General features: G+C 52.9%; 1 protein-coding gene across 2 annotated transcripts in view; it reads right to left on the reverse strand.

The window, feature by feature from the left end:
• The window catches only part of Trim62 (tripartite motif containing 62), a 30,125-nt gene extending 10,950 nt beyond the window's left edge, over positions 1-19,175 (reverse strand). Inside the window, exons 1-3 of one of the 2 annotated variants that reach the window (XM_005317777.5) lie at positions 18,104-19,175; positions 5,427-5,522; positions 702-958 (exon numbers count right to left, since the gene is read on the reverse strand). In XM_005317777.5, coding sequence (XP_005317834.1) covers positions 702-958; positions 5,427-5,522; positions 18,104-18,511 — 761 coding nt within the window. In that variant the 5' untranslated portion in view covers positions 18,512-19,175. Of the gene's footprint in view, positions 1-701; positions 959-1,431; positions 2,342-5,426; positions 5,523-18,103 lie in introns of those variants that run through there. The other variant, XM_078025868.1, reaches the window with a different exon arrangement.
• Positions 19,176-19,571: the final 396 nt, after the last annotated feature.

Here is a 19,571-nt window from a genome sequence, read left to right on the forward strand (position 1 = left end):
GAAGGCTGCACAGGGGACTAGGTACCTGCCCGGTGTTGGGGCCCCATGACCACCTTCAGGGCAGCTGGCAAAGGGTGAGGTCATGAGTGAGAAGGCTGTGGGACTCAGGTGCAGGTGCCTGCTTGTGCCACTGCAGACCTCTCTAGCTATTACCTTCAGTTTTCTCATCTATAAAATGGGCACGAGCTAGAACCTGCCTTCTAGGATTGTCATGAGGGTTACATGGCACAGCGGACAGAATGCTTAGCACAGTATATGGCTCAGGGCCAATGCCATGGGCATGAGGCTATGACCAGTGTTGATCCCAATAACTAAGTATTATTACCAAGGGTGGCCTTGAAGCCAGAGAAGCCTGGGCTTGAATCCTGGCTCCACCACCTAGTAGCCGACAGATCTTGGCCAATCGATCTGGCTTGTTTGTGCCTCAGTTGCCACATGTGTGAAATGGGGACGACAGTGATATGCTATATAACATAAAGAACATAAGATATAATACAGGTACCTACCACGTGATCACAGACATTGCTATTACTTGTACATTAATGGCAGAAAATATTAAACATAGATGCATGGAGCCTTTCGCCCAAGCTCTGACACACAGTAGGTCTTCCATAAATGATCGATGGAGACGTGCATGATCAAGTTCTCTGCTGACAACCCATCTGTCTCCACCACCGCCGCCTCGCACAGGTGGCACGTACCTCTCAGACAGGGAGGCCACCCCGGCCAGGAAGGTGTGCCGGTCGGTCTCTGCCAGCCGCTCCTGCAGGATCTGGGCCCCCTCCTGCACCTTTCGCAGCTGCTGGCTGTAGCGCTGGACCTTCTGCTCGATGTCGGTCAGCGTGCGGGCCGTGTCCGCCTCCAGCTCCTCCAGCATGGCCTTCTGCCGCTCTCGCAGCAGACGGTGCAGCCGCTCAAAGGCCTCGCCGATGGTGGTCCGCAGGCTCTTGGTGGAAGACTGCGGGGACAGTGGTCAGGGGTTATGGCAGCGGGCGCAGATGGGGGGAACCCAGGTGAGAAGAGGAAGCCGGGAGCCTCGTTGGCAGAGAGGGAGGGTGGGAAAAGGCTATGCAGGGGGCCTGGCAGGCACTCGAGGATGCCGGTACAGAAGCCCTGGCGTCGCGGGGACAGCAGTTAGTGTGGCCCATTAGGAAACTAAGGCTGTGGTCCAGGTGAAACAATGAGTTTGTAGCAGGCAGAGAGGGAAGAGGACTGTGCCCAGATATCTGGCACAGAGGCAGGAGGGACAGGGAAGCTGGGGGAGGGAGAGGGGACACTGTGGAATGACGTCTTCAGCCTGGGATACTTTGTCCTTCCTTTTCTCTCTCCCTCCTGTGTTCTGGGGATTGAACCCAGGGCCTCAGGGTTGTTGGTAAGCACTCTGCCCCTGAGCTACACCCCCAGCCCTAGTTTTTCTTTATAATGACTCACCTGTGGGGCTGGAGGGAAGAAGAGGAGATCACAGAGGTCAGAGAGCTTCATAAACTGCAAAGTGCGTGGCTGACCCTGGTGGTCACTCCCCTGTTCTGACACCCCCGAGACTCCCCCAGCTAAGGAACAAGAACTAGAGTGAGGGTCTCTGCCAGGGCAAGTGAGCATGGACAGGTGGTTCTTGATGCCATGCAGGTACTGCAAGGCCCAAGAGGGCACGGGGCAGTGAAGGGCACTGGGCAGTGAAGGGCACCAGCTTCGGTGCCCCACAGCCTGGGTAAGAGTCCCAGCTGTGTCTCCAGCTGTGGCAACTTCAGCACTATCAGCCTCAGTTTTCCAACCCATGAATGGGGTAATGCAAATGATTTCACAGGGCTGTGGTGAACAGGACATGAGGGGTTGTTCCTGCCCCTAGGGACAGGGTCCCAGGTGTGGAGAAATAGCCAGGTTATTGCAAAGGGATTGATTCTAATGGGTATGTCCTGGGAGTCCCCAAGGGCAGGTGGCCCGAGGAAGCTCTAGGCACCATTTGGGGTCAGGGGAGAGGTGGAGGGAGCGGCCTGGGGAAAGACTGAGAAAGTCAGGCAAGACACAGGATGTGGCAGCATGTGGGGCCTGCCTCTGCAATTTCACTTTGCAGGATTCTGGCTGGCAGTTCTCGGAGTCAGAGACCCCACTGTGTTCAGTGCCCTGGGCTCTGTGGGAGGCTCCACAAAGGCTCAATTAGGGCCTGTTCCCTCCCGTGGTGGCTGCCCGCCTGCAGGAAGAGCTGCTGGCAGCTGGCCAGCCTCCCTGCGCATGCCCACCCAGCGAGCCAGGCAGACAAAGAGGGGATGGAGGAGAGCCTGGGGATGGGAAACCAGGCTGCCGCTGGCTTCCCCAACCCCTCACCCAGGGAGGCTGAGGCTGCTGCTGCTGGGGGGATGGGATCTCCCTCCCCCTCCCTCCCTCTGGAGCTAACCTCCAAAGGCCCCCAGGCCCCATGGCCACCAGGTCTGGCTCCTCCCAGACCACTCTGCAGTGTTTGCCTGCTGACCACCCTCTGCTGTTGGAAGTCCTGGTTTGCATCCCATCTCTGGCTGCTCCTCCTCTGCCACCCAGGTTTCTCGGGACACATCCAGGCCAGCTCCTTCCCATCTCTCCCTCATCTTTATCTATTGCTTACTGTTCTGAGGCTGGCTCCAAAGTCCATAGGGATGGCTGGGCCGGGACTGGTGCAGGATCACTTTTCCAACTCTCTCTCCAACACATCCCTCCAACTCATTCAGTCCCCAAGTCAACTCCAGTCTTTGCCAACAAGCTCACTGCCAGTGGTCCTTCTCAAGTACAAGCTGGGTCACAGCCCATACTGGGTTTAAGGACCTTCCCTGGCTTTGGATCACAGCAAAATGCTAAATATCTTAGCCTGGCATCCAAAAGCTCCTGTCAAGTTGCTCCCAGCTGACCTCCCTAACATCGCTGCGCAGCACTTCCGCATGCCTAGAACGACCCCTCCCAATCCATTATTCATTTGGCAAATTCCGACTCACCCTATAAAATCCAGCTTGAAAGCTACCCACTGAGAGACCTTCTTTAAACTTTTCAGGGAGTTAGATATTCCCAGAGCCTTTTATAAACTCTCTTGATACATTGTCCTCCACATTGTCTCCCCAACTTGTGCATGAACCCCTCCTGGGTAGGAATGGCATTTTTCTTTTTCTTTTAGTTGTCAACGGGCATTTATTTTATTTATTTATATGTGGTGCTGAGAATCAAACCTAGTGCCTCATGCATGCTAAGCAAGAGCTCTACCACTGAGCCCCAGCCCCAGCCCCCAGGGCATTTTTCTCAGCCCTTTGCCCACCCCAGGGCCTGGCACGAGGCTGGAAGTCAGGGGCTACTTGAGAAAGGGAGAAAGGGCCTTGCTCATGATCACTTCACACAGCTGGGCAGAGACTCCATTTTCTTTCCAGAATGGGGATCCAGTGTCCCCAGGATAAAGAGAATACAAAGAAAAAGAGGTGGAAGCAGGGAAAGACCAGCTCAGAAGTGGCACATCATACTGACAGCCACCCCAGGAGCCCTGAGCATGTCCCCTAGGGTCCTCTCAATCTATCCACTTGACTTTCACAAAGCCCTAGGCCTGCAGAAGGCACCCCAGAGACCTCCCAGCATGAGGCTGGAATGTGCATTGGGCTCTGCAGAACTGGGCAGTAAGTGCCCTGTTGGCCACTTACTAGCTTGTATGGCCTCAGGCTGGTCCCTCAACCTCTCTGTGCCTCAGTGACCTCACTGATAAAATTGGGATTAAAAAACATCTACTTCCAAAGTCCCCCTCCCTCCCAGTGCTTTTTCTACAAATACAGTTTGTATGTCAGATATTGTGCTAGGTTTTGGCAAGTCCTGCTGGGATGGAGGTGACATTCTGTGGGCTTTGGTAAGACACTGAAGCAGAAGCACAGTTCTCAGCATGGAGGAATGTTCGGCCTGCTTTCGTCCTTGGCTGGGAAAGCCGCTCCCATCCCTGGTCCGCCATGCCCCGCCTGGAACACACAGGGGCTTGGGGGAGCTGTGGCCCTTTTAGAAAAACACCCTTCCAAGAATGCATCACCCTCAGGGTCAACCAAGGAAAACACAGGACCCGAGGAGGGAGATCAGACAGGCCCCAGGCTGGGTCACTGGAGGGGCGGGCGCCATAGGAAAGCAAAAGTCAGGCACCAGGTGAAATATGACCTCCAAGTCTCCATAGGCATTTCTTGTATAAATACCCCAGTCCAGACAGGAAGCAGGGCTGGGGGAACTGGAGGGGGAGGTGGCCCCACAGGACCCCCCAGAGGCATACAGATGGACAGGAAAGCAGGGGAGGAAGAGGTCAGTGAAGAAAAACAATAATGGGGGAGAAGAGAGGAGAAAACCGCTGGTCGGGAGAAATGGACCCTGGAATTCCCTCTCATCCAGAGAGGCTCTGAGTTGCTTCTCAGCATAGGGTACAGAATTACCAGAGAGTTGGGGAAACTGAGGCTGCAAGAAACAAGGAGGCTATAGTTCTCTGACTGTTTTTCATCTCTTTCCCACTAAGGGGCTATACCCAGAGGCATTCCGGAATGTTCTCTGAAGAAATATGTGTCATGACCCTCCCGAGACCCCACAGTGGGTTGGTGGCTATGCTGGGGCCCAGATGTGAGTTTCCAATGGCCTCTGTAAGCCCTGGGCTGAATTCTGGAGGCTCAGGGCATTCCCGAGGCTCCTTTCTGCCCCTAGATTTCACGTAGAGTCACTTGGTAAGGGAGGGAGGACTTCTAGTCTTGAAGTTCTGAATGGAGCCCCGCAGATCCTCGCTGTACGGATGGGAAGGCTGGGGACCCAGGAAAGAGTATAATTTACCCAAAGTCAGTGGTGGGACCAGAACCCACATTCTTCCACTCAGGTCAAGGGAAAACTCCCCGCATCCCCAGCGCTGTAGCCAGACTGCAGGGCTTTGAACGACCTTTTTTGTGTCCACATCTCTATGGCCTGAGTGCAAGAGGGGAAATGACACCAGGGCTGGCTGTGAGGGGAGGAAGAGGTCAGTGAAGAAAAACAATAATGGGGGAGAAAAGAGGAGAATAGCGCTAGCTGAGAGAAATGGACCCTCGCATTCCCTCTCATCCTGAGCTCAGGGTGGCTTCCTTGGGCCATGGGCACGTTCAATAAGGGCGGAACAAAAGGAGACTGGGTACATTTTTCTAGCCCTTCAGGATTCTGGAGGTTTCCGAAGGTCTCTATTTCACCCGCAACTTCCATCCACATTGGAAAGGGAGAAAGGGCCCAGCTCAGTCCCTTTGTTGTCTGGAGTGGGTTCCTTGCTCCTAGTCCCCATCAATTCACTTTTACAGAAACCTCCCCCTCCTCCCTGAGGCTGCCTTTTACACCAGGTTCAGCCCCCCCCCCCAAGCCCCAGAGTGGACGGAGGCTCCGCCCCTTCCCTGAGATGACCCCGCCCCTCTAAGCCCCGCCTCCACGCCCAGCTGGCTCACCTTAGTCTCCGCCAGCTGTCGCTTAAGCAGCTGTAGCGCCTCCGTGTGCTCCCGCTCGCTGTCCTGAAGGGCCTGAAGCTGCTCTTTCAGCTCCCTCTGAAACACACACAGGACCGGCTTGGGGGCTTGGGTGACACGTGCCCAGGGTATCCAGCGGTGATGGATGGTCCAGCCCTCCTAGACGCCAGGGCATTACCCTGGCTTTGTGCCCCACTTCTGGTCAACATTCATGTGGATTGCTGTGTTTTCTTGGCACCAGAGTCAATTACATTTCAACCACCAAGTCCTGTAGGGTCTGTATCTTAAATGTCTCCAGAATCTGTTCCCACCTTTCACCTTTCACCAGGAGTTTTGCAAAAGCCACACACACACATATCCCCACTCTGCCCCTCCTGAGCTGCTGCTTCTGGAAGTAGACCTTTGGTGGCAGCAAGGCTTTGGGAAGCAAGGCGGGAAACCGGATAACTATCCACACTGAGCGCTCAGCTTGGGCTAGACACTTCTGTCGGCACTTGGCTTATTATTAATTCATTGGAGCTTCTGGGTAACCCTAAGCTAGGCACTATGATTCTACTTTTAGATGAGGAAAAAGGCACAAAGAGGTCAAGAAACTGGCCACAAAGCATACCAAGCATGTAAGGGTAAGGTCAGAATGAGAACTAGACATCTGGTTCTGGAGACCATGATCTTGAAGCCAAGTGACATGTTTGCAACAGTGGTAACACCCAAGATAATTAAGAACAAATTTACGCTAGACAATACATCACCATTTGAAATAAAAACATGATCAGGATTACTTATATTTCCTTTGTCTCAAGTTCCAGTGTAGCTTAGCAAGGAATGGCTAATGAATGTTGGCCTTGTTTAAAATTTTGATATTTTGCTCATTATGAATTTTTGCATTAATTTTGACTGAAGAAATATTGCAATACTGCATTGCCTATTATTCATGTGTATTGCTGTGTTTTTTGGCACCAGAGTCAATCCTGTGCCTCCCTCCCCTGACCTTGCCTCCAGTTGTCTCCATCATCCAACCCTAGGACTCTCCTCCGGCCACAGTGAGCTTGGCCCTGCTCCTCCAGCACCTTGCACTCCCTCCAACTTAAAGACACTGCATTTGCTGCTTCCTCTGGCTGTCCCTCCACCGTAAGGGTTTCTCACAGTGACTCCTTTGTATCATTGACTTATCAATTCCGTTGCCATCTCTGGGGGATCACCCCAGGGACAGTGGCATCTGCTTGCACCTCTGTCACATTCCCAGCTCCAGGGTCTTCACCGTACCTCCCACTGCCTGGAATGGCCTTGCTTGTTGACTCACCTGCGTGTTTCCTGCTTGTTTCCTTCAATGTAATGGGAGTTCCATGAGGGCAGGAATCTTAACTGGCTTGATTGCTGCTCTATCCTAGTGCCCAGAACAATTCCTAGCAGGGGCCTCAATCAGTATTTGCCAGATAAAGATTGGGATGATAGATGCTCCCCAGCAGAGGGTCTAGCTGGCTGTACTTATTTATTTTTGGTGCTGGGAATTGAACCCAGGGGTGCTTTGCCACTGAGCTACATCCTCAGTCCTTTTTATTTTTGAGACAGGATCTCACGAAGTTAATGAGGCCTGGCCTCAAACTTACAATCCTCCTGCCTCAGCCTCCTGAGTTGCTGGAATTACAGGCATGCACCACTGTATCTGGATGTCTGCACTAATTTGAGCCCCTAGCCATTGTATCATAGCCAGTTTTCTTCCTATCTGTCCCAGCTTCCTCCTCATATTAGCCTGTGAGTCCTCCAGGGCAGGCGCTTGATGCTTCCTTTCCCTGTGGCCTGTACCCAGCAGCCTGTACCCAACAGCCTGTACCCAGCGGCCTGGCATTGAACTGGGCCTCAAGAAAGTTTGCTGTGTGAATGAATTTCCATGGAAACAGCCTCTGAGCAGGCCCTGCGGTCCCTGACCAGCTTGGGCTGAGAGGTACCAGGGAGGCTGATCCACCAGTTCATATTCATCTCCCGCTCAGTCATGTCGTCAGAGCAGGGAGGATCCTCAGCAAACATCTGGTTCAACTAATTTTACAGACTGGGTAGCAACCTGGGAGAAAGGCCATTACATGTGAGGGGAAGAATGTGAAAAACAAAATTATCTTTGCTTACTATTGCTTATTCATTTAACAACTATTTATTGACAGAACAAGGCATAGGCAGTCCTTGCCCACAGGGATCTTTCAGTGTGGTGAAGAAGACAATAAGCAGGAAAAATAATAAAAAATAAAGATAATTACTAATTTGGTCTGTGCGCTAGAGAAAATAAAGAAGTGTAGGGTCGGGAGGAGAATTTAGCAAAGTTGGTCAGGGAAGGCTTTCAAAGGAGGTAACATGAGAGGTGACATTGCAGGATGAGGAGAGTCTACTCATGAAAACAGGAGTAAGAGAGAAAAATGGGAGCAGCATGTTTTGTGACAAAAGAGAGCTTAATGGCTGGAACTCTAGCAGCCATCTCAGGCCATGAGGCACAAAGGTAAAGACAGAAGTCACAAGATGAAACTAGAAGAGTAGAAGAAGACAGGACAGGCATGGTGGTGTATACCTGGAATCTCAGCAACTCAGGATGCTAAGCCAGGAAGACTGCAAAAGGGGGGGCTCATCTTAGCAACTTAGTGACACCCTGTCTCAAAATTAAAAAAATTAAAAAGTCTTGGTGATGTATTTCAGAGGTGGCAGAGAGTCCCCGGGTTAGCTCCCCAATACCAAAAAAAGGAAAAAAAAAAAAAAAAAGAAAAGGCAGAAGTGTGGGTCCCCGTCCCTGAAGACTAGCCACACCATCACTAGACTAAGTGATTTTTAGGAAGGAAGAAAAGAGAAAAAGAAAGAAAGATCAAAAAAGCTCCACTAAGGTTTGCCAACTCCCATGGTGTAGATGCTCCCACCAGAGTGGATCTCAAGCTACTGCTGTTGAGGTCACTGGCCGTGGAGTTGGGAAGAGATGGCACAGTCAGCTCTCAGGAGCAAGTGTGGCTACTGCCAGCATGCCGCTGTCCTGAGTCCCTTCCTACGGAGCGTTTTAGGGAAGGGGATGCTGAAAGGCATCCTCATGGACTCGCACTCGATCCGCGGGCTCCCCAGGCCCCCTCTGATGGCCTTGGGTTTATCCAGCTGGGGACATGGGCTGGCCGAGAGGCAGATGTTGGAGGAGATGGCCCAGTGCTACAGCTCTCCCCTGGGGCACCCCCGTGGGCCCACGTCAGACCCAGCCGCCCAGGCAGCTCTTCTGTGTCTCTGAGAAGGGGCATTGGAGGCCACGTTCCTCACACTGCTCAGGATCTGAGGGACGTGGACAGATTTCTCCTTGATTTTGGAGTCAGGGAATGAGGAGAGCTGGGCCGCAGGAGCAAGAGAACCCTCATCCACCCATTCCATGTCCTGGGTCTCACACGCTGCTGTGTCTGGGATGGGGAGAGGGACGAGGGGCAAGTCCCAACCCATGAGACATACAGGAGTCAGGGAGACAGACAGGGACACAGAGAGGTTGTCACACTCTCAGTACCTAGGACAGAGGCAGGGACAGACCAGCCTCAGGCTTCTGCAGGATGAACTGCCCAGGGAGGAGGCCGGCCTGGGTCTGAGCTCTTCCTGAAAGGGTGGGAGGGGAGAGAGGCCGAGGGCAGGGAGCTCTCCCCAGGCGGGCCAGGTTCCCAGAGCGAGGGAGCCGCCCACTTAGGAAAACCAAACCCTAGAGCCCAGGGGAGAGAACACAGGAGGCTGTCTGAGCTCTGTCCCACCTCACCCTGGGGACCTTCTTCCAGGCAGACCTGGGTTAGAAGCTGGCTCTGCTAAGCCCCTCACCAGCCGTGTCCCTGGATGTCAGGGAACCTTCCAGTGCCCCCGTTTCTCACCTGCAACCTGGGAATGGGGATATCTTCTAGGGCTGGAAATGAGGAGAGAGGAGCCAATGTTCAGCCTTCCAGGGTGCGGAGCCTGGCAGCGCCCGGTGCATGGGGGATGGAGTAGTCACTGCCCCATCCGAGGCCTCTAGTCATGCCTTCATGTCCTCACCCAGAGCTGTGTCCAGTGGCCCCTCCCTGCCTCCTCAGATGGCAAGAGCAGGAAGGGGCTGGAGGGACCATCTGGCCCAACCCCTACAATTGCCAGAACAGGAAACAGAAGTCCAGGGAGAGGGACTGACTGACTGGCCCCCAGCCACCTAGTTCTATTGTGGGAGAGTCAGCCGGAAAGTCTCCTCCCAGTAGACAGGTCAGTCAGGAAGTAGGAACCTACTGATAAACTCCTACATAACAAAGCCAACCCCGGGGAAGAACACTGAGACCATGAACAGAAGACACTCAGGACCAGAGGTGCCGGAGTGGCTCAGGGTTTGGGTTTGAATTTCCTAGGCATCTCATCATCTAATTCTCATAACAATCCACAAGGTTGGTGCATTTATCGCCTCCATCTCATAGAAGTAGAAATTGAGGATCAGAGAAGTTAGGCAGTTTGCTTAAGGCCACACAACTAGTAAGAGAGACAAGGCTCCGAGAGACTCTAAAAATGCAAGTTCAAAACTGCTCAGCGTCTCTGCCTCCCAGTCAACTCAAATCAGCAATAATTTCTGAGCACCACTGAGAATTGGGCTTTGTACTGGCTTTGTACATGGGCTGGAGACAGGGTCCCTGATGTTAAAGATTTTGCAAGATCCAAGGAAAAAGAAATTTAAACAGGTGGAACACAAGGAAGAACAGGATGTGCATATGGGGGGTCTGCCAAGGATCCAAGCAACTGTCACCACTGGCTGTGTTTGTGACAGTCCCTCCATCTCAGTTTCCTATAAGTGAAGCTATAGTATCACCTGTTCAGTAGGGTTGTTGTGACCATCAAATGACTTGATTCCTAACCTGACCTGATGCATAGGTTGGGTTCAATGGGTCTAAGTTGTTATTATCATAATTATATGTGAAATGGGGCCTCAGAACTGGGGAGTGTCACATTCAGGGTTTGTCTGATGGAAGGACCAGGAAAGGCGATGGTAGCGTTCCTTCGAGTTTCCAGGACATGGAGAAGCTGTTCCAGGTGGAGAGGACTGGTCAGGCAGGGGCACACCTGGTGTGCAGGAAGTGGGGTTAGTCCTGGATGGCCAGGGCCAGGTAGGCGACAGGTGGGAGGAGTCACAAGCTGGAAAGGCCGGCTAGAGCTGGCTGGGATGGGACAGCGGGTGGAGGAGGCCTTGAATATCAGCCAGGAAGAGTGGGACTGGCAGGGCCCCATCAGAGCTGGGGCAGGGCAGGGGAGGACAAGGGGTCTGGGGAGGACACACCCCAGAGGGCCGGGTGGGTGCCCGTCCTATCAGCTGTGAGGTTTCTGGAGCTCCATCAGTTTGGCAAGACCAGCGTGGGGCAGCAACCAGGAGGGAGGACAGAAAGCCAGGGCTCAAGGCCCCAAGGCCAAGATCAGGACTCCCCCACCACAAGACACTCCTTTTCCTGTCCAGGGGACAAAACTGCCTGGAAGCCAGCCCAGCTCTGGCCTCAGGGACCCTTTTCATCCCAATGGAGATGGCATGAACTCTGGAGTTAGAAAACTGCATCTGAATCTGGACTGTATGAACTTGAACAGATCACTTCTTCCCTTCCTGCGGCCAGCCTCCAAGGGCCTTCTCTATACACTGAGGCTAAGAGCCCGGCAGGGTTGCAATGAGGGCTCCTGAGAGGACCAGATGCGCGGTGACAGTGCTGGTACCCCCCTGTCTCCAAGCCTGGGCACTGCTCTCTCTTCTCCTCCCCCACTCGAGGATGTCACAAATCTGAACAAGGCAAAGTGGACTTGCGTCTTCCTCGTCTCCCAGCCCCCATCTCTCACCTCTACCTGAGGCCCTGAGGCCCTGTTCCTCTTGACAGATGTGAGCTCTTCTCTTGCTTCTTTGAGACCAAACCCTCCCTGGGCCCTTTGGAGCTACACAGTCCCTGGAAACACCTGGCTGTTCCCCTGCTCCAGGGTCTCTACCATGCACACTGCCCAAGGGTGCAGATCTGACAGGCCACATGTACCTGCTCAAACCTGTCCCTGGCTTCCCCGCCTTTCCAGGGTGTGTGTGTGTGTGTGTGTGTGTGTGTGTGTGTGTGTGTGTGTGTTTGTGTGTGTGTGCGCGCGCGCACATGCAACCATGCGTGTGCACAAGTTCAAGGCCTTTCCTGAGCTGGTTAAGACTCTCTTTCTCACTCTTACTCTTCTCCCCCTCCTAGAGCCACAATGACCCATCTGAATGTGTTCCTGGTCAGACTCATACCTGAGTTCAACTTCCAGCCTCAGTGGCATTTAGTGACCGTATGACCTTAGGCACAGTATTTGAACCTCAGTTTACTCATTTGTGAAATGGAGAAATGATACACACCTCATAGGCTTGCTGTGAGGTGAGAGAGGGAGGCTGGGGGGAGAAAGAAAACCTGCCTGTCTGCCAGGGCACTGAAGGCCTGTAGCCTGCGCCCAGGCCATGGTGGCTGTGGAGGGTGCCATTCCCGCTGCCCATAGCCTCTTTGCTCCCTGGCCTGAAGCACTTGGCACATCCGCTAAGAATCAACTGGGAAAGCTCAGTTACAGTGACCTACCAGTTCACAGGCCTGTCCCAGAGCCCCAGCAGGGCCAGGTCTCGTGCAGACCTGCCCTGGACCTGGCACAGGGCTGGCTCTCAGCCAGCACAGAAGTGTATTGGCCAAAAGAATTATTAAGTGAATCTCTGAATCCAAGATGGAATCCACTTCTGAGTCCCCCACGCCCATCCTTAGCCTTCAGACAGAGTACAAGGGTGGGATGGCAAACGATGCTGTAAGTGAGGTAGGAGCTAAGCCCTGGTCCTGCCTTGGCAACCAGCTTCCCCATCTATGTAGAGGGAAGGGTGGTTTCTGAGGCTCTTCCCCTTTTGAATGCTCCCCAAGAGGGTTGGAGTGCTGGTGAAGAGGGGGAGCTGTGAGTCTGACAGAGCCAGGCTGGATCCCAGCTCTTCCTCCTGCTGGCAGTGAGATCTCCACTCTAGACCTCAGTATCTGCATCTGTGGAATGGACGGATCCTCATCCCACTCAGGATACAGAGAAAGGAAAAAGACTTGCCTTAGGATGAAATGCCTGTTACATAGCCCCTGGCACATAGTAGATGCTCACTAAACTTTATTTTATGAAGTTGTTTTACGGTTGTCACCAGATCCTTTTCTTTCTATAAAATAAGCATCTTGGGGTCCTAACCTAAACTTCAACCCTAAGTTTTTACACTGGCCTGTGCTCAGCCTGGCCCAACTGGTCATTCCTGGCTGTCCAGACACCTGTGGGAAGTGGAGATGCCAACAGCCAGCCCTGCATTTGACCCCCAGTCAGCCTCACCCACACGGAGGCTACACTTTGCACATAAATCCTGCCCTGTCCTGGGAAAAGAGATGGCAGAAGCTGCTTCCCCAGGATACAGACAGCGCAACTGCCTCCCACAACATAAAGGCCTTCCCATCTGTCATTTCTTTGGCTAGGTAGCAACTCTCTCCTCCGCATAGGAAGTGGACGGTCCCCTTGTTCTTTCCATTTCTCAGGTTGGGGAAAAGGGTACAGAGGCCGTGTCTACTATGCCACAGGAAGAAGCCAGAGCCCAAATTGGATCCCTGTGCCCTAACCCTGCTCCCTACTTGTGGGGCTGTGTTGGCAGCTCTGAATCACCACACCCAGCCTGTCAGGCTCCCATCCAGGGCCTGTCCACTTCGCTTGGCATAAAGGAGGCCTTGGGAAAGGCTCCAGTGGCCACATGAGGCCTGGAGGGGGTGGCTAAGATGAATTGGATTCCCTCTCTGGGGGGTCAGGAAACTGAGACGGCCTGAGAGCCGGATGCCAGGCCTGACCAGGATGACATCCTAGCCACCTGCCCTTGAGGTGTCAAGCTGGCGCCAACAGACAGTCCCTAGCCTGGTCCTGTGCTGAGTGCTCTCAATACAAAGCCAGGCGGGATGGATGGGAGGTCATTCCCAGGCTCTCGGAGGCAGCACAGATGCTGTACATGGCTCAGTCAGGCTCCAATCAAATTCTGGCCTTGCCATTTACCAGCTGGGTGACCAAACAAGTCATTTGATTTCTTTGAGCCCCTGTTTCCTTATCTGTAAAAAAGAATAAATAACAACAGAACACACCCAACAGGGGGTTATGAAGATTAAATGAAGTACTGTTAATAGGTTTTTTTTTAAAGCACCAAGTCTTTGGGGAATCTCCCTGCCCTACTTTGCTCTGTGGACCAGGTGCTCAGCAGTGGTGGAAAAAGAAAAGGAAAGAAAAACAAAATCCACTAACACACCAACATACACACTCATGTTACGTAAAAGTTCTGTACAACTATACAGTAATTCTAGCCATATTTCCCGCCTTGGTAGAATTAGCAGACATTTTAACTTTTCAATCAGAGTGCTCCAATTCCGATGCATATTTTGTCATCAGAATGAATAAAGCTATTTTGAAATTGTGCCTAGTGTGCCAGGCACAGTGTGGGCACAGAGAATCCCTTAACATGACATCCTTCCAGGAACGCCACCCTATCCCCATGTTACAGGTGACCCTTGGAGGCTTAGAGAAGCAAAGTGACTTAATTAAGGACATGTAGCATGCCAGGATCTAAGCCCTGGACTCTGGGATATACAGCGATTCTGCCTAGCAGGTCAAGGTGGGAAAAAGCTGCACAGGGCAGGTGATATTTGGGCTGAATCGGGAAGGCTAAGTGGGATGTCTAGGGTTCTCAATCTGGGGTGATTCTGACCCCAGGAGACTCTGGTAAATGTCTGGAAGCATTTTTTTAATATTTATTTTTTGTAGTTGTACACAAATAATTTTTATTTATTTTTATGTGGTGCTGAGGATCGAACCCAGGGCCTTGCACATGTGAGGCGAGTGCTCTACCGCTGAGCCATAACCCCAGCACTGGAAACATTTTTGGTTGTCATAACTTGGAGGGAGGGTGTTGTACTGGTACCTATTGGGTGGACCCGAGAGATGCACAAGTAGCCCTGCATAACAAAAAGGCTTAGGTACAATGTAATGTATTTATAGCTGTCACTTATTGAGTCTCCCATGTGCCAATTCAGTACTAAATTCTTATAAACATCATCTTATTTACTCTTTTATTTAGTGGGGGGAGTGTACAAGGGATTGAACTCAGGAGCATTTGGCCACTGAGCCATATTCCCAGCCCTATTTTGTATGTTATTTAGCGACAGGGTCTCACTGAGTTGCTGAGGATGACTTTGAACTTGCAGTTCTCCTATCTCAGCCTCAGGAACTGCTGGGATTACAGGTGTGCCCCACTGTGCCCAACTAATTTAATCTTATTCTGTTTTTAATATTTATTTTTCAATTGTAGTTGGACACAAAACCTTTTATTTATTTATTTATTTATTTATTTTTATGTGGTGCTGAGGATGGAACCCCAGGCCTCACATGTGCTAGGCGGGCCCTCTATTGCTGAGCCACAACCCCAGCATCCCCCCTAGTTTAATCTTAACCCTATCACTTCAAGTTGTCAATGCAGAACCTGAGACTCAGAGAAGGCAAATAACTTTTCCTAAGATCACACAGCCAGTAAATAGTAAAACCAGGATGGAGCTGCCTGAGTCCAGAGCCAGAAATCTTCATCTTTCCACTCTGCTGTCTCTAGGACTTGGTATAAATGTAAAAGTTCCAGGACAACTGCTAGGGAGGGTATCCAGAGACCAGCTAAGTTCAAGCCCAGACTCCTGTGGCTTCAAGGCCTTGGGCATGTCCCCACCCTCCCCCTCTACCAGTTCCCCATCTGTCAAGTGAATATTGCACCAGACGATTTCCAAGGCCCTGCCAGCTCTGAGTCTGTCATTCTCCAGGAGAGGGGCTCAAGCTCAGGCTCCAGCAACCACTAGCTGCTGGGGGAGATGTGCGCACCTGCGTGTGTGTGTGTGGGGGGGAGGGCGGGGAGGCGGGATGGACTGATCTCCTTCCCAGCTAATAAGCCTGCTTTCTCATGAGAAGGGAGAGCCCGGTGTGGGCGGAGATCAGCTTGAACCCCCACCTTGAGCATATCCCAAGGTGGGGACCTCTGCTGACACCTGGCTAGGCCCAAAGGGGACACCAAAGTAGGCTTCCTCCTCAGCAGGAGAGGTGGGGCTGGGCATTCTCATGAGCTCTTAGGACTCCAAGGAGAAAGGATGGGAATGTGTGCTGTCCCAGACCCTGACATGTGCTAGGCGCCTCAAATAGTAGGTTTGTCCTAGGTCAGCTTCTTGGAAGTCCAGGTAGGAGGGCATCATCCTGACCCCATGTCACAGACAGGGCATCTAGGTTCACATGACATGACTCCCCAAGCCACAAAGACAGTGCCTAAGGCAGGTCCAGGACTCCAGTGTGTCTGACCCCAGGGCAGGGCCCTGGAGTGTGAGTGGCAGTCTTGTATTCTTTCTATCCACGAATGAAAGAGTTTCATTAGTATGTGGAGGAAATATATATTGAATTTCACCTGCAATCCCCAGGTCACAGTACAGACTGCAAAAGTCCTAAACACAGTAATCTGCATTTCCTGTTCTGCAAACCGGAGAACCCACGCTCTGAAGCAGATACTGGGAGTCAGATAGAGAGGGGAGGGCTGTGCAGCAGAGGAAGCATCTGGCTCGGGCAGGCTTGCTCTCTAGCCTTGCTCTCTCCCTATCTGGCAGTATGGCCTTGGATAAGTCACAGCACCTCCCCAGATCTGTGTTCAAATCTGTCAAATCAAGAGGTTGAACAGATGGTTTCAGATGGTGTCCCTTCAAACTCACACTCATTCTCATTCCTGTAGAGGTTTTCCCTCCTCCTGGTTTATGTGACTTCACAGATGGAGAGATGGGGACACCAACACCTAGCACAGGGTCTTTAGGGGTAGAGGGACATAACTGGCCTTGTGCAAGTTCCCAGAGCCCATGTTCTTTGCTCATCCTCTGATGGGGCCTTCATCCTCAGGCAGTCAGACAGGGAGGGGTATGAAAGGTGGCGATAGGGAACATGGGCCATTTCTCCTGGGCCAACCCTCATCCCTTGGTATCTGCTAGGTGTCAGCTAATTTGCAGATTCACATATGGGTGGGGGGTGAGATGGAGTTGGGTGGGGAGTGGAGGTCCCTTATGATACAGGGAAAAGTAGTTATTTAGCTCTTGATTAAGTAGTGAAGGCCATGGAGCTCAGTACCTCCCAATTCTATTTTCTGCCCACTCCATTTCCAGAAGTTGTTTGAACCCCAATCTTCCACTTCTGAATGTTCTACTGTCTGGTGGGCTTAGGACAGGACTGGTCACTCGTTCATTCATTCGACACTTACTGGAATGTACTGCAGGCTAAGCCTATACCATCAATATGAGGAATTAAAGACAGTTTCTGTCCTTGGGAAACTGTGTGCTAGACTGGTATCCCAAGGCCAGGGACATGGGACTGATGGATTAAAAAGGTTTAGCTTGAGAAAGGATTCCAGGTTTAAATAAGTATGGGGATTATTTTATTAAACATAGTAAAACGGATTTCTTTGCTACAAGATTTAAGGCTTTTTCCAAGCCTTTAGTATGCAAATTCATACTAGGAATCATCCAACAGAAGTTGGGAGAAGGCGGGTATTGAAATATACTTTATTTTCCAAATAGAGCTGATTTTGGAATACTTTTTTCAAAAAGTCATGTTATTAACAGAGGGTATTTGGGAAAATATGTTTCTCATGCAAATTTCCTGGTCAGTGAAACTTAGAGAAGTCTTTGCAGGGAGGACATGTGAGCAGGGCCATGAGTGTTGAGTAGGAGTTCATCATGAAAATGGGAAGGCTTAAGGTAGATCAATTATTGTCCTAGACTGACTGCTCTTGTTTCAATGAGTCCTCAAAGATCCTGATGTGGGTGACAGAGTTATGGAGGTCATCAAAAGTCCTTGAAGACTACTAGAGGTCCATCCACTTCTCTCCCCAACCTTCTCAAATCACCTCTGGGACTTATTTTCTTCTTAAATCTTCAATTCCTGGCCCCATTCTCAGTCAGCCCCCATTCAAATCCAAACGTGTTCTCACAATATCTGTACTTGATCCGGGCCTTAACCCCTCATACACCTCAGCCCAATCAGTGGAGCATTATCCCACTCTTTCAGCTGTTTGCTGACCCTAACTTCCATCCCTCTCTTAGACTTAACTTTCATCTGCGCAACAAGGTCTAGCACCTTACGCCCCTCAGCCCCGATGTACAACAGATCAAGGCCCCGCCTCACCGTACCCCAGCCTGCCAGAGCTCAGCTGCTCCAGCGGTGCAGAACCCTTCCTTGCAGCCCTGCCCACGGTCTAGCTTTAATGGAGGACTGCCCTTGCCCAAATCTGATTTGCCTGCGTCCCCAACAAGACCAGTAACTGGTCCAGCTCTTACCTCATCCATCCCACTGTCCCACTCCACCCTCGACCTTTCCCCAACCGGTGTCAGGCTTCCACTCCAAGAAATGTTTCAGATGTCACAGGGTAAAGGCAACCCAAGGCCCCGCCCCTCTCCACGGCCCCGCCCCTCTCGATATTAAGTCTGATAGGGCCCGAACCTACCTGCGGCCCGCCCCTTAACCATCCTGACTGGGCCCTGCCCGCAGTCCAGCCCGGACCCCACCCCCGGCTCGGGCCCGCCCCCGCCCCCGCCCCCGCCCCCGCACCCGGACCGCTGGTCGCTCACCTGCAACTCCTCGAAGGCATCGTCGATGCCGGTGACTTGGTGCTGCTCGTGGAGCGCGGGCTCATCGCAGAAGAAGCAGAGCAGCGCGCGGTCCGTGAGGCAGAAGAGCTTGACCTTGTCGTGCGCCTGACAGGGTCGCGCGGCGCGGCGCGCGTTGAGGATGGCGTCCAGCGGGAAGGCGCTGTAGCGCTCCACGATGTTGGCCAGCTTGAGGCTGGGCGCGAGCGCGGGCTCGGCGAACGTGCGCCGGCACTCTGGGCAGTCGCGGGCGCCCTGCGCCTCCTGCCGCACCCAGTGCTCGGTGATGCAGCGGCGGCAGAAGTAGTGCTCACAGCCCAGGCTCACCGGGTCCTGGTAGATGCTCAGACAGATGGAGCAGAGCAGCTCGTCCTTGAGGCTGCAAGCCATGGCGCCAGGGGCGGGGAGGGGGCTCAGAGGCAGGGGCAGCGGAGAGCGCGACGCTGTTGGGGCAGCACCCAAGGGGGCGACGCGGGCTCGAGGCCCGCGGAGACAGGGGAGCAGACACCGGAGAAGGAAGGGGTGCTGTCCGGGTGGATTACACGAGGAAGGGGTTCGAGACTGCCCGGGATGAGCGTCTGGCAGGGCGATTTCGAGGTAGTGGGTAGCTCAGAGCGATGGGTGCTGAAGGGAAGAGGCCGAGGGTGTCTAAGGGAAGGGGCTCCAGGCGAGGAGGTTCTTGAGGGACCGGACAGTCCGAAGAATGGGTGCTGGAAAAAGGAGATCCAGGAAGGGGGCGGAGGCCTGGGGGGGGGGCTGAAATCCCGGGACTGGGGCAACTGGGGGAGGGGGAGAAGCTGGGGATGGGAAATTCTGGGGTAGGGAGAAGCCAGGCCGAGTCGCACCACAGCTGTGCGCTGCAGAGGAGAGGAGGAGTGGGGGTTCGCACAGCTGCCGCCGGATCCCTGCACAAGCCCCAGCCAGGCGCAGCCCCTTACCCCCGCCAGCCAGCTCAGCGGCCACCTCTTCGGTCCAGCGCAGCCTCTCAACCCGGAACCAGCAGAGCCAAGCTGCCGGCGGCCGCGGCTCCCTCCCCGCCCCCGCGGGCGGGACCCAGGCGACTCCGCCTCCGCAGCGGGCGGGGGAGGGGCAGGAACTCCAGACTCCCGACCCCCGCCCCGCCCCCACCATCCTATTGCTCAGGGGAAGCAAAACCCAGCTGTTCTTTTAAGATTGGCAAAGCAATCAGGTCTTGCTCAGAGTCCCAGCGGCTGGGGAAGAAGAGGACAGCTGGTTTGAGAGGACGACGAATAAACAACGAGCATCTCTCTGGATCATCAATTTGAAGTTTGGTAAAAATAATATTTGTATTAAAACAAACATGAATATGTTGTGTACTCTGCATAGAATACAGCTTTTACACAGTCTATAACGACGAAACTGGAGAAATGCCATTTGCTTAGAGCAAGTGCAAGGTCCTCATGATCCCAATTTCTCTTCACCGTTCCCT

This window comes from Ictidomys tridecemlineatus, chromosome 11 (genome assembly GCF_052094955.1).
Source record: "Ictidomys tridecemlineatus isolate mIctTri1 chromosome 11, mIctTri1.hap1, whole genome shotgun sequence".
Taxonomy (NCBI): domain Eukaryota; kingdom Metazoa; phylum Chordata; class Mammalia; order Rodentia; family Sciuridae; genus Ictidomys; species Ictidomys tridecemlineatus.